This window comes from Colius striatus, chromosome 9 (assembly GCF_028858725.1).
Source record: "Colius striatus isolate bColStr4 chromosome 9, bColStr4.1.hap1, whole genome shotgun sequence".
In the NCBI taxonomy this organism is placed as follows: domain Eukaryota; kingdom Metazoa; phylum Chordata; class Aves; order Coliiformes; family Coliidae; genus Colius; species Colius striatus.
Genome location: NC_084767.1, coordinates 25,476,675 through 25,490,671, shown reverse-complemented (window position 1 = coordinate 25,490,671; position 13,997 = coordinate 25,476,675). Strand labels below are relative to the sequence as shown.

Genomic DNA, 13,997 nt, shown 5'->3' with positions numbered 1-13,997 from the left:
TGAAAAGACTTGCTTGATAAGAAAAAATTAACAATCTCTACACCTTAAACTCTCCCTTCACCCTATGCTTTCACACACACACACACACACACACACAGACCCACACACACACCCCCCACCAAAAACATATTTTGACATTAATTCTTTGTTTCTGCTCCAGACAGTGGGGATTGGATCCATAAAAGCAAATACCCTTTAAAAAAATATATTATTTAGAGGAAAAACTGACAAACTCACACAGGTTTTCTGAAATATTGTCAAAACCATGCTCTATAGCTACATTTGTTGAAGACACTCAGTCTATTCCAGCATTCTTGGGCAGGCAGTCAGATCTAATCATTTGCTTATGGCCCACTGCGCAAATCAATAGGGCACAAGCATATACTCCTGCTGGCCACTTGCCTGAGTGCTTTACTGTAGCTGGGCTTTAGATGGTGAAATGTTTCCATCAAGTAAGGCCCCAGTTCAACAAGGTCTTGAACATCGGATTTCAGATGTAACCACCCTCATTCACTTTTTCAGTGCATCACCTATTACAGAGCCTTGGACAAGTTCTGGGGGAACTTTCTGGGGTTGAATTCACTGGCCTGAAGCACAGATCTCATGAAAAACATGTTTCTTTACTGTGATGTCACATCTTTCCAAAACCTTTTTTGCTTTAAAATGATTACTCCCGTTTTGGGCAAACGTAAAACTATGTTTTAATCAAAGTAATTAACATGTCTAGTGTACAGTCCAAAATATGGCTGTAAATTCAAATCAAAGGAGAAGGAGTAAGAGAGCTCTTACTGATATCCACAAGCAATTCTTGCTTCAGTGGTTAAAATCACTGCCAGAATTATGGTCCTGCCAGGAGGGCAGTAGAAAGCAGGTGTGCCATATATATTTTTATATGCCATACCTCTGCAACTTCACACGCGTGAGCTGGAAATCACATCTGAAACTACTGCAAGTGCACTGAAAAAGATACTAAGGTTCCTACAGTCTTGCCAAGAACATTATAGAGTAATGATAAAAAACCAAAAAATCAGGGCATAAAGCTGCTCTCTTCTAATACACTGAACATGAGCTCATTGGAATTGATTAAGAGTTTGTGGTTTCCCTTTCAAACTCCCACACTATACTTAAAGGATCTGATTAGCCATTACCTTCTTTTATATCATTTCAAAATGTCCATAACAGATATGTAAAGAGACTGCACTAGAAAAATATACTTTTTTTTTTTTCTTTTCTGTTTTGCTTTCGCTGTCTGAGAAAACAGGCAAAACCCTTTCCTTTGACATGTTTCTCAGTATTCAGGAATGATAGCTTCGGTTTCAGGATGACAACATTAAAGAAAGTAGCAAGTTTCTTACAAGTCTAAAGTCTTTCCTTTTACTTTTGCTGTATTTAAAACTATTCAGTTTTACAGACTACATCACCCACTTATCTTTGACATTTTGGACGCCATGTATGAGCAGATATTATTCCTTGATAAACAGGCAGCTAAAGAGATGCTGAAAGCCTTCGATCAGGAATTCAAATAGTCAATGCACCACAGTTCAGTGGCAAAGTTGACATGAAAACACTCATCACAAAGTCACTGATAGTCTGCTCCTCTTTTCCAACAGACAGAATATGTTACAATAGCACATTTTACCTTAAATAACCTTTGTATCTATTTAAAGCCAGCATGAATTCACTTTCCTACTGGCTTAATTCCAGGTAAATAGCTGCTTTGATCTGTTTGCTATACTTCTATCCAATCATTTAATTCCTGCTCCTTATGTAAGCAGCAGGCTTGTGGAATGACTGTTAATTTTAGTCACACCTTTGTGCTATTGATTAGTAGCTTTTACATTTAGCACAGCTAATCTGAGAGACCATTATCCAATAGAAGGATGCAGAAAAAAAAGAAGACTGAATAACATGAAGATTTTGCTGTTTTTTCAGGAACCGTGCTGTATGATACCCACTCCAGATACTGGCAAATCAGCATTCTTTATCACTTCAGTGCCTTGAGAAGACTGTTTTCCAAGTACTTCTGCTGTTTTTTCCTAGTAGGTTTGTAAACAGTTCTTCAGTGTTGCTACTTCCTAATAACAACCTTGACATCCTTATTCACTTCCCTTACTCTCCCCTGGAAACTAAAAGTTTTTATCCATAGGTAAAAATTAATCACACTTCAAATGGAACATTCACTCATAAAAAAACCTTTAAATACATTTCTTCTGTACATCAGCCCCTGACTGTTTAACATGTTTTTCTGTTTTTGAAGGTGATGGTAGTACAGACATACCAGAAACTACAGACCTATAAAACAGCTGGCATACACTACTACAAGAGAGTAGTGACAATTCTAAGAATGTTTTTTTCACCGTCTATAGCAATGTATTTACCATTTGACCCTATATGCTTACATTGATTTATTAAAATAAGAACTCTGTATAAGAAGAACATGTACTGAAAAGTGACTAAACAAGCTTCTGCTTTTCAGCACTGGAAACTATATAACTGTAAAATACTTGTAGTCTAAGTGTTAAATCTTTTTTCCCCTAGAGTTAAAACAGGGGAGAAAATCTCAAAGCTTAGTGATTAAAAAAATATATATATTTTCCTAGTGTAGAGAGGGGAAGAAACAACTAAACAACCAAAAAAGATGTTTCTTTTCAACTCTGTATATAAGCTTTAAAGCCAGACAAAACCAAGAATGTCTAAAAAGCCTTGCTCTCCAGTGAAGGGAATTTAATTATCCGAAGTTACTGCAGGAATGGACAAGGTAAGGTAAGCCAGAGCTACAAAGTATTACCTTTCCTAAAGGCTTAGTAAGAAAGCTTGTGTCAGGGAAGAGTCCTTACAATTAATTAAATAAATAAATGAATAAATAAATCCATGGAGTTTTATCACTGTACAGTTAAATAAAGCATAAATTAAAAGGTACAAATTCAAATATTTACCTCTAAATTACAGTAAAATAGTGTTGGAACTTCACACTTCATTGTTTAACATGTATCCATTACAGTTATGTCTCCTCTGGGAAAAATAATAATGAAATACTGCTGCTCTTTAGCTACACCAGTATCTAAAGTACACAAGTTAACTTGTTGTTGTGTAAACAAATACTGAGATGAAAGGTGAAGGGGTCCAATGGAGTCAGGGCTACTAGCCAGATACTGATGGCCCTTTCATAAGTATCTTTAATATATGGCAGCTGGCTGGAGATTTCATAGCACAAGCTACAAACACTGTCTAGCTGATACAACCTGAAACCAAGCAAATGAACCGATTAATCTCCCACTAATAGCTTTCATATTTTTTCCGTATATATGTCAAATGTTATTTCTAAAAGCAAACCAACTCCTTTTTCTGCTTAATTGGAAGCTTCCCTGCACAATAACTCTCCTTTACCGACTCAGCACGGAAGTACTGTGCAGAAGTTTCAGTATGAGTTATCCTTCTCTGAATCTTATACCAGTACAAAACATATCAGCGATATTTTCTGTACCAAAACAGAAATTTGACTGAGGACAAAGAGCCTTCAGACCCTCCAACAAAGGAGACTTGGATTTTTCAGAACCCTTGGCTGGTAACTTTTGTCCTGTTGACATCAAATGGAGCGACTCAAAAAATAATGCACTACTTATTAAGATCAAGGTCTGGTTATTTCTATAGCAGTGCTCTAGTCCCTTCCTGTGAGTGTTTTAATTACTTTTTTTTTGTTCTTAAAAAAACAAACAAAAAAACCCAACAAACCCAAAAACTGGTTTTAAATTTTCTTCACAAAAAGAAGGAAAGCCAGGATGCACTCTTCCTATATATAAGAACAAGGCCCAGTGTGACTACATTTAACATTTCTCCTGGCTAAACATATATCTAAAATCTTGGTCTTTTCTATTTGGCACATACTTTTGATATGCAAAGGACAGGTTAGGTACTCCTCAAACCAGATTATTTTTTTTAACTTCTTAATGCAAAAGTACTGTGCTCGTGCTGCCATCAGAAAGTATTTGCTCCTACTAATAATATTGATTTTCAACCTTCCGTAGAAGGTTTTTTTAAAATATTCCGTTGAAATGAAGTATTTATTCTGATTCATCTGATACTGCAACTGCTCTGATTCTGCTGTGTCCCAATAGCACAAATGTAGCTGTGCTACCAACATACTGACACAGTGAGCTCCAACGTGCCTTTACCCAAGCCGGATACAGAGCAGTAGACTTTGTTCCATTTCTGTATTTGTTATTCTGGGGACTATCTAGCCTGTATACCTACTTACTGATCTATCACATTCACTTAACAGGCTGCACATCATTTGAAATCAGTGATTTAACAGGTTTTTTTTTGTTGTGAAAAGTCTAATTCTAGATAAGGTGCTTTATTATAAAACAGTAGTGATAAATCTCTCATGGGAAATGCTGGGTGATTTCCAAGTGTCCTCTCTACATAAATTTATGACTATATTTCTTAAGAGAGAAAAATTCTTTAAATGAACTGGCAAAAACATCAGGAGTCTAGCTGCTGAGCATTTTGTGTAGGAGACACTCATATGCAGAGAGTAATTTAGAAAATCTAAGCTCTCCTTCCTTATGCTTAAGTAGAAAATAAGACTAATAGAAAAGGTAGATTTAGGAACCTAAGTGGAAAACATCACTTTTAGAAATTTGGCCCTACAATTTTTGATTCAACGCCAAATTGATTCACAGCACGATTGATTTTTCCCTCTTTTATTGTGTCCCAAAAACTTGAACACTGCATGAAAAAATATTAAATGGTATTCCAAGTTCTAGTGTTGTATATGTCCCATTATAATGGTATGGATGCTAAAGCAGAACTTGAGGATTTTCCTGATGAGTACCTAACATATTTTATAGACTTTGTGGTACTAAAATGCACATGGAGCATAAGCAAAGATCTGAGATCCTCCTGCAGTTGGCACCTCAAAACAGTCTAAAAATAACCTATCAGTAGTCCAAAGAGAGAGTGGGGCAAGGACTGCTATCCCTGCTGCATCGTGACCTGCACCCAGAGATCCGGCTTTCCTCTGCCACTGTCCCTCTGCATCCACATAGAGAAAGCATTTAACCTCTGGGTGTTCTTAAAACGAGGACGATCCCAATCCTCCCTTAGAAACAAAAATCCAGCTGTGGACTAGATAAAGGACTAGAAGTTACAGTGGAGAGAAAAAGTAAAAAAATCCCAATTCACAGTGCAAGGCAAAACAACATGTGGACCTCACGGAGGTCACTGAGGCGGCAGCATGGCTGTACCAGCAAACGGTTTTTGCTTTACCAAAAATGAGGAGCAAGGAAATTTTAATTCAGGCCCACGAGGAGAAAGCCTAAAGAGGTGAGAAGTCACTGGATTTCCTTTTCATTACCTCAGACAAATTGGATTATTGACCTTATCATCATCTTCTCTCCTTCCCTCAACATCCCCAAGCAGCAGCCCCCAGAGTATCCAGTGGCAACATTATGTGACTAGTCATCTCTTGCAGTAACAAAAATCTCTGATAAAGATGCTGCGACTCAGGACACGTGCTGTGGAATACGAAATTTGGATCAAGAGAAGATAGTATGGGAAACCAAGGCAATAAATCAAACCTGACACACACTGTTTTTCTGACACAAGGACATGGCATGTGAGGGATGGAGTTACCCCACTCACTGAAGCAGGGAGTGCATCGTGCTCAATTCCCACATTGAGCATTTTATTTATTTTCTGTCAGCAATGACAAATAAATAGAAAGGCCTTCTCCTGATGCCCATGCAGATTACAAAAATGCTTCACCTGAATCATCAGTGTTTCAGAGAAACATTGCATTTGGCAGCATCAGATGAGTTGTGCCATGGACTCCGTGACAAGAGGTGTCACAGATCAAAGTATCTCTTCCACCACATGCACAAGGCAGCACTTATGCAGATCTGAAGGATAAATGGGAAATCCCCAGCTTGGTCTGTCACAGGCATTAAAGGAAATGGATGCTCCAGCACATGAGAATGAGAGGTGAGACACTGAGCTCATCTAATCTGGCCTCACCCACATCACAGATTATATTCTCCGTCTCTGTTTGACTGAACTACTATAAGGTGGCAGGGAAGACAATTGCTCCTCAGGAACAGAGGAAAAATGTCTGGAGAAAATTGTGCCCCTTTAACGGGCATAACACAGTCAAAGCCATATGGCACAGTTTCTTGCAAAGCCTGGGTCCCCAGTGTACAGAAAGCCACATTTTCATCCCAGCATACATGCAAATTACAGCCTTTACTATGGACCACAGCATTTTGTGTGATTTACATAGAATGCTGACAGTTTTTTTGGAAAGGGAAAAGAACTTTAGTTTTTGCCAATGCAAACAACTGGCCAGACCATGCTTTGGTTGTGTACAGATAAAGAGGACAGTAAGGCAAAATATACTTAAATTGGCTTTGAGAGGTAAGGATTTACATGCCAATTGCATTAGCTGATAAAGAATGTCATCCGTTTCCACTCACTAGGGATGACCTCCATTCCCTTCACCATTCTCCCATGGGCTGCAACACCAGACTACCCACAGGTCAGGACTTATTTCAGAGCTGGGGCCAGCCCATCACACCTGGCTGCTGAGAAAGTGGCAACATATTTTAAAATACTCCACTTCAAAAGACAGATATCAGTATATTAAAAACATTCATTCAAACCAAGGATGTGGAAATCCAAGCAAACTTCTTCTGTTGTAGACAGTGAGGTGGCAGTGCATATTAAAAACAAACAACAAAGGGTTGGGAAGAGAAATATCCCCCTGCAAATTTTGCCAACTGGTTTACCAAGTAGAGCACCGAGCTGCACATTAAAAGAAATGTCATTTCTACATGCTTGAAGTCATCTGTATATAGTAATACATCACAGCTCCCCTGCTCAGATGGAAAACAAGTCAGAGCTCTATGAGGAATCAGCAGTAGCCCGAAGGTAAAAGCTACCAGTTATGCAATTCCTACTTATGCATCCACACATAGACATCTTGTCTGCATGCAGATGAGATTTAGTTTTGTTCACTATGAATTTCTGTGTCTTTAACACAAAAAAAAGGCAGTTTGTCTGTATAGAAATAATGCACTAACTGTTCAGTATCTCCAAAAATGCAGACCATTTAATTAAGTACCTAAGTCTAAATTTAGTTGCTCAAGTTCAAGTACGTGGACTCTGATGCACCTACAATACATATGCTCAGATATGTGCAAGCGGCAATGAAAACTTTTAAGGAGGTTGAAAGTTGAGGACTCGAGTCTGTTACATTCTCTAGTCTCTTTCCCTTTCCTAGTAACTGGATGTCAAATTGATAATCAAGATTTTGGTTCTCCAGCTAACACTTTTCCCCTGTCGTAATTACTGTCTAAAATCATGACTGCATCATAAACAATATTGCAATGCTTTGCATTACACATTTATGTTATTATCAATACAACTTATATACAGGGCATTAACTATGTAATATATATTTATTATTCCAATGTACAGGAATTCTATTGATTTCTTTCCCAAAGAGAGCACACTATTTGACTGCAAACTGACAGGTTTACTAGAGGATTACACAAAGTCTCTCCTACTCTACCTTAAAACCTCACTTTTCTTTTTATATATAAACAAGTATGTCACAGCCAGTGCGAGTCTCTCATCCCATTATCTTTCTCATAGCAGAGAAAGATAAAAAACCAAAAAAATATGAAGAACGCCCACTGAGGCTCCAACACAGAAACCTGTGCTTAACCTTAGTAAAATTTAAGTGTATATCTTAAGTATATATTGTAACACTTTAAGTCACTTACATGTGCTTAAATCTCATTAAAAGTTAAGCACAAGTCTAAGTGCTTTTTTGAATCAAAGGCTCAGTCAGTCATCTTAAAGACCAAGAAGCACTGTCCTCTGGCAGCATCTGTACTCTTATTCTGTTGGAAGTAACTGTCATTCCCTTTTGAGGAGCAGCAGAGGCCAGTGAGTATCAGTCTCTTGGGTACCCCAGATTTTCAGATTCATCAAAATTCCCCTGAAATTCCCTGTTTTGAACTCAAGGCCTCATATTTCAGGCACAGAAGACACACTCCATCAGCGTATCGCAAAGGTTTTGTCTGCCTCTTGAATTCTCAAATCCATAAACCTAGTAAGCTGTTTTGGTCTTGTAACAGTAACAAAAACAAATCACAGGAGAGTGCAAGCACTGAATAAGGTGCCACAAAAGCAGTGTCTAAATGGTGAGTGGGAGCCAAGTGCCAGTGCCTGAAAGCAGTTCAGGTGAGGCTTCCCCAGTAGAACTGTCACATGATGAGCAAGCCTACCCTGACATCAAGATCACTAGGTAATGAGTGTGCCCTGCCAGGGTTTGCTAATCCCGAGTTTGCTGGGCCACCACTATTGTGCCCAGCCACTTGCAAAGGAGGTGTGAGATACCTAGCAAGCTGCTGGCATTGCCCACCTGTGAGTATCTGCAAGGGAAGACCTTCTAAGATTCACCTTAAAGGCTCAAAAGCCTTGCCCGTACACACACACATAAACACAAACACACCCCTCCATGCCAAAGAATGACTCTCACCATCCTATCCATGGTCAAGAATAGTAAAAAAGGAAAATTCCAGACTTGCATGCTGTTTTTAACAACCAAAGGCTGGAAATCTGTGTCAAGGAAGCACCATGTTTTCCAGAAACAGAGCATCACCAGAATTTGGAGAGCAAGAAGAGAGTCAAACCAACAAAGCCCGTCTTTCCCCTCCCCAAATATCCCATGAATGAAAAGGGAAAAGAGAAGAGTTGTCAGGTAATATCAACATCAGACGCCACAGGCAGTCATCAGATATTCTTTCAGCTGCTTACCAGTGTGGCTCCTTTTATGTACCATTAGCACATTGGGCCCAATGCAAACCATGCCACAGACGTCACATTTCAGTTTACCATTCGGAAGCCGGATTCCTCCCTCGCTCGATAGCTCCTGGATCTTTCTGTTATCCGCCATCTCGTTACTCTCAGTGAGGGGCTCTTCCAGGCTGTTTCCTTCATCATGAGCCCTGATCTCATCTTCCTGACTCAGGGGCTTCCTGTCACATTCCTCATCACTTTGCATTTCTAGCTTTACTGAATTTGCTGAAATAAAATAAAATTAAAAAAAAATTAAAATTGTGTATTTTCTAAGTTCCCAATCACTAATATCATGATAAATCTCTACTGTTATCAATATGAAAGCATAGCCTTGAAGCTCAAACCAACATGAGGGCCTCATGGTAGTGACAGCACCACAAGTTGCAACTGCACGTTTCTTCAAGGCCTTGTTTGGTTTTTAAAAAAAAAAAAAATCCTAATTTTTATCCCTATTTTACAGCTTGGAACCTAAGGCACAGCATGATCCAAAAACCTACCAAAAGTTGCAGAGATGCAGCCGGTTTAAGAACTGACCTCCTGCTTCTCAGCTTGAAACACAGGAGCTCCCTTCCTTTCAAGTCACAAGAGCAAAGGACATAGCCACAGATGCTTCTTCCAGGTCCCTCCTGCATAGTGCACCAAGACACAGGGTTTCCAAAGACAGGAGATGGCACTGCTGTAACTCAAGGAAACAAGCACCCTTTGCAGGCAGGATCATTCCAAACACAGGGACCTAGTGAAGCCATGTGTGTGTGCTGTTGATTATCTCCAAATCATCCTGCCTGCATGGGCAGGTTTGCTGATGGAGGGGAGACCAATGTCTGGATGAGCCTCTAGTGCTTTTTTGCTACCATTTTTTGATTCATGTAAATGGGACACTGCCAAGGCAAGCAGGTCTGAAGCAAGACGTATGCTGCTGGCTCATTTATATTTGCAAGTGAAATAAGCGCAGTTGAAGATCTTTCATATCTGCCTGGTTAAACTGATGGGCTCACTGATGATTTGTGTGATCCTCAGGTCACAGGATAAATCTCCTCTATCAAGTGCTTGTAAGATCAGAAAACCTTTAAAAAGAAACACATCAGGCTTTTTCACACGGAGGTGTTGGTGCAGGGGTGTTTTAATCACCAGATACCCCCCATTTCAATGCCTCAGTGACTGGTTGAAAGCACCGAAAGGCCTGTGTCAGAATCACACTCTCCATCCACATTGTCAGCCTGAAGGCAAGCCCACGTGTCTGCTTGCCTAAGCCTTGATCCTGCTGAGGGGTTTTAAAAGGAGGTGATTCAGCCTTCATATCTAAGCAGTCTTTGACCTCTGTACTAAGGCCACTAGCACGAGTGCGTGTGATAGAAGTGGAGCCAGAGGGCAACCGCATGCCCTGGGCCTGGCCAATGTCTCTGAACCCTGGTCAGGTTTGCCCCAGAGCAGCCACCCAGGAGGGTCTTGTCCTGGAGTCCAATGAGAGAGTTAGGAGTAAGTGTGCCTGATCACTGTGAGGCATCACAGGGTCAGCCGGCCAGCCAGGGAATGTCAGAAGAACAAATCCTACTACTTACACTTCATCCTACTTTCTCCTCCTTCCCCAGAATTTATGGTTAAATATAAGGTTCAGAGACTGATATTGATATTGTAACTCTAAATCACTGCTGATACTCCTAGGCATAATGAACAGGGCAAAGGCACCAGAGATCAGGCAACGGTAAAATTTTGCTTTTTAATCATAAAATGGTTGAAACACCTGTTCCACTACTTATCAATGTGCTAATGGGAGCTAAAGAATGAAAGTACTATTATGGCAAAGCCCATCCAGAGCAAGGACACAGCCATATCAGATCACAGCACACTAATACAGCACAGGCACTGCCATCAAAACATTCTGTAACTGAAATATTTGAGTGCCCCACTTATAGAAACAAATTAATATTGTTGTTGCTGCAGACACGCAGTTACTGACTAAAAAAAAAAAAAAAAAAGGAAAAAACAGTACAGACTGAGAGTCTGAACATGACCCAGCCCCACATGGTGCCAGTAACAGCATGAGGCTGTGCTGGCCTGGGTGTGAGACAGCCATCTCCATCTCCATCCAGCATGGTGGAAGGGCATAGTCACCTTGCAACAGCTTTCTAAACCTGGTACCAACAGCACACATGGATGAAAGCAATCCCTTGCACTGAAATTTGTCTGTGAAAGAGACATCCTAAGCTTTATGTAATCGCAAATCACTCCCCAAGGATAAGACAATATATCTCTTAATAGCAGTGGCCTTGCAGAAGCAGCTACCTCAGAAAGGGGAAGAAGAAAGAGATCAACAGGAGGCTGTTTGCACAAGGAATGTGAGAGCACCTGGGAAGCCACCTGATGCTTGTGCAGAGCCCAAGGTAATGTGAGTGGCACAGCCATTGCCAGCCTCGTGACTAAGAGGATGCACTCTCGGCTGAGGGTCTGGAAGAGTGAGAGCTCTGACAGCTCTGCAGGCTGGCAAGGCAAAAGCTGAGGTCCTAGTCCCACCTCTCCAATGGCAAGTACACGTTAGTGATTTATGGGCAGCCCACTTTCAGAGCTAAGGAATGGCAGTTCTCTCTAATAATAGTAGCCTTTTGGGGTATTCAGCAAGTCTGAGAATAAATGGTCTGCTGTCTTCAGGAGCAGGATTTAATACAGTTGGCAACACAAGTAGCTATGACTGAGTCAGAAATAGTGCCTAGTCTTCCTCACCTAAACCCTCAGGTTTCTGCCACAAGCCTGTGCACTTTCCATGCACAGTAATGCACAAAATAACCAAAAAACCTCATACCAATAATGTATATTTATATATACTCAGAAGAGAGACAAATCCTTGTATCTTACATGTCTTCTTATGTACATAAATTTTTGTGTCTATTTCCCCAACATGGAACAGTAAACACTTGACGGCAGTAAACACTATGCACCACAAGCTCCCATTCAAGTCTGTGGACTGCTGTCTGCTCAGAGCCTACCGACTGCTGCAAGAACCTACAAATTGGAAGATCATGGATTTTATCTTGCCATTCTGCTGAATTATGGGTTTTATCCAGCAGGATAAACAGGACAACAAAATGAAGTGAGTTGTTAGCTGAAATGTCATTGCCCTAAACACCCAGCACTACACAACTCCTGCAAATGTAGCCCACAAAACCTAAGTAATTCATGCTGCATCTTTCACAACGTCCTAGCTACTCTGCAGAGTTGTACAGGCTGTTTACCCCTCTTACTTCTCTCACCTTCGCACACACAGAGAACACAGTTATCGCCATTTTCAGAAATCATCTGCTAGCTCCTGTTGCTGTGGGAAGGTTTCCTTCAGCTGGGACTAGTTGCACGTCTCCAAGGAGGAGAGCACTGGTACAGCAGGGATCTCCTCAGCTGGTTACAAGAGCTTTGCTAAACAGGTCATCTCTGCTGCCTTACATCATGGTGGTGTATGTATTAGGCTTGCATGGTAACCTATATGCGCTTAAACTGCATACAGTTTGTTTTCTCTGTTCTCAGCCAGCCTTTGAAACTACAATAATTTTGTGGCACTGTCTTTGTTTTCAGGTACATCCACAAACTCAGAGAGCATAATGAACTCTACTGCAAAGAAAAAAGAAAGATTCAAGGGGTGCTTATGGCTACCCTGCATCATACACAAGTCTCCACATCAAATTTTACTGTGGGCTCCCTTGCCTTTCTTGTTCACATGCTTGCTAATAGTGGCAGGCTTTCTCATTCCTTGGCAAAGCAAAGCATAAATAAGTAAATGGAAAAAGAAGAAGAAAGGTTTTGGCAATTTAAAAAAATATCATAGCAAAAGAGATAGCAGGGATAAATTGTAATTTAGCTTGCTGCAAAAGCATGAACCTAGGAAGTCGATTTCCCTCCAGTTAATACAAGTTCCTTCCACTTGGTTCCTAGTACAGCACAACTTGGGAGAAAAGTCTCAAGCAGCCACAAAAGTTTGTACATATGAACACAAAGCTAACAATGCATATTCACCAGACCACACAGCAATACTTCTTTATTTTTTTTCCCCCTGCACCAACCAGCTGACCCCAATCCCGAGTGGCCAAATCGAATACAATTATTGTTAATTAAACTGTAATTCCCCGTTAAATAGTATTTTGGCAAGTTTTTAGTACCAAAATATTTCCTTCATCCACAAATTAGTATAGCTACAAACCAGAGGTTGGAAGATCGACCTAAGAAAAATACTCCTAGTACTGCATTCTCCATCACGGAAATTTGTTTCCTTAAAAAATGAGATCTGGCTGAAAAAAAAAAAAAACCAAACCTCTTGTCTTGCTGAGAGATTTGATCTCCAGGTGAGGTGTGAATCAAAGCACTGGTCATTTCTTTCTTAAGCAAGCAAGCTGGAGTGCAGTTCTCACTCCACAACAAAATTCCTTCTGTCCAACACACCAGGAAGTAATCAGCAGGACTGTGTCACTCTGTCTCCTCCACTGTCTGCTGTACTAGGTTGTTGCTTATTTTATCTGTGGACTTGGAAAACCAGGCTGGCCACTGTCACCAAGGGTTTGTGGTCTGGAGCTAGAGGTTAGCCTTTCCTGGCAGCAGCTATGCACCACCAGCCTCTTCCTGCTGCCCCCAGAGCAGCAGAAAAAGCAAGCCTGAGCCCTCAAACCCTCCTGCGCCTTGTCCCCCATGCCTCTTCTCTTGCCAGCAGGAAACAGAGCTTTGGCCCAGCTTCAGATACTCATCCTTGAGGAGGCAAAATTAAAATCTGCCACCCCCAAAAAGCCTTGGTGTGGTTCTGTGGGCGAATGCAGCGAAGGACATTTCTCATCTGGTAACGGGGAGCAGGTGGTACACTAGCTCTCCTGGTGCCTGCTGCAGATTCCCTGTCCAGAACACAAGATAATGCAACATAATGTTATCTATCTTTACTCCAGAATGAGAAGCAATTAAGAAATTGTTACTTCTCTCTGGAAAATGAGACAGCTCTAACTACTGCAGCACAGAGTCAGGGAGCTATACAGCACAACCTTCTGCATATTGTCTTGTCAATGGTTAGTGACACTGCCTATTTTAATTATGAACTTCTTCTAGGCAGTGGATTAATGACATCACTAATTGGCAGCTAAAGACAAATAGAAAATGACCCAGCTTCTTGA

General features: G+C 40.7%; 1 protein-coding gene across 3 annotated transcripts in view; it reads right to left on the bottom strand.

Annotated features, from left to right (window-relative positions):
* IKZF2 (IKAROS family zinc finger 2) overlaps window positions 1-13,997 on the bottom strand; it is a 113,501-nt gene that overhangs the window by 38,924 nt on the left and 60,580 nt on the right. For all 3 annotated transcript variants that reach the window (XM_062002292.1, XM_062002295.1, XM_062002293.1), the window contains one exon: window positions 8,821-9,087. In XM_062002292.1, the coding sequence (XP_061858276.1) occupies window positions 8,821-9,087 (267 nt within the window). The remainder of the gene's footprint in view (window positions 1-8,820; window positions 9,088-13,997) is intronic.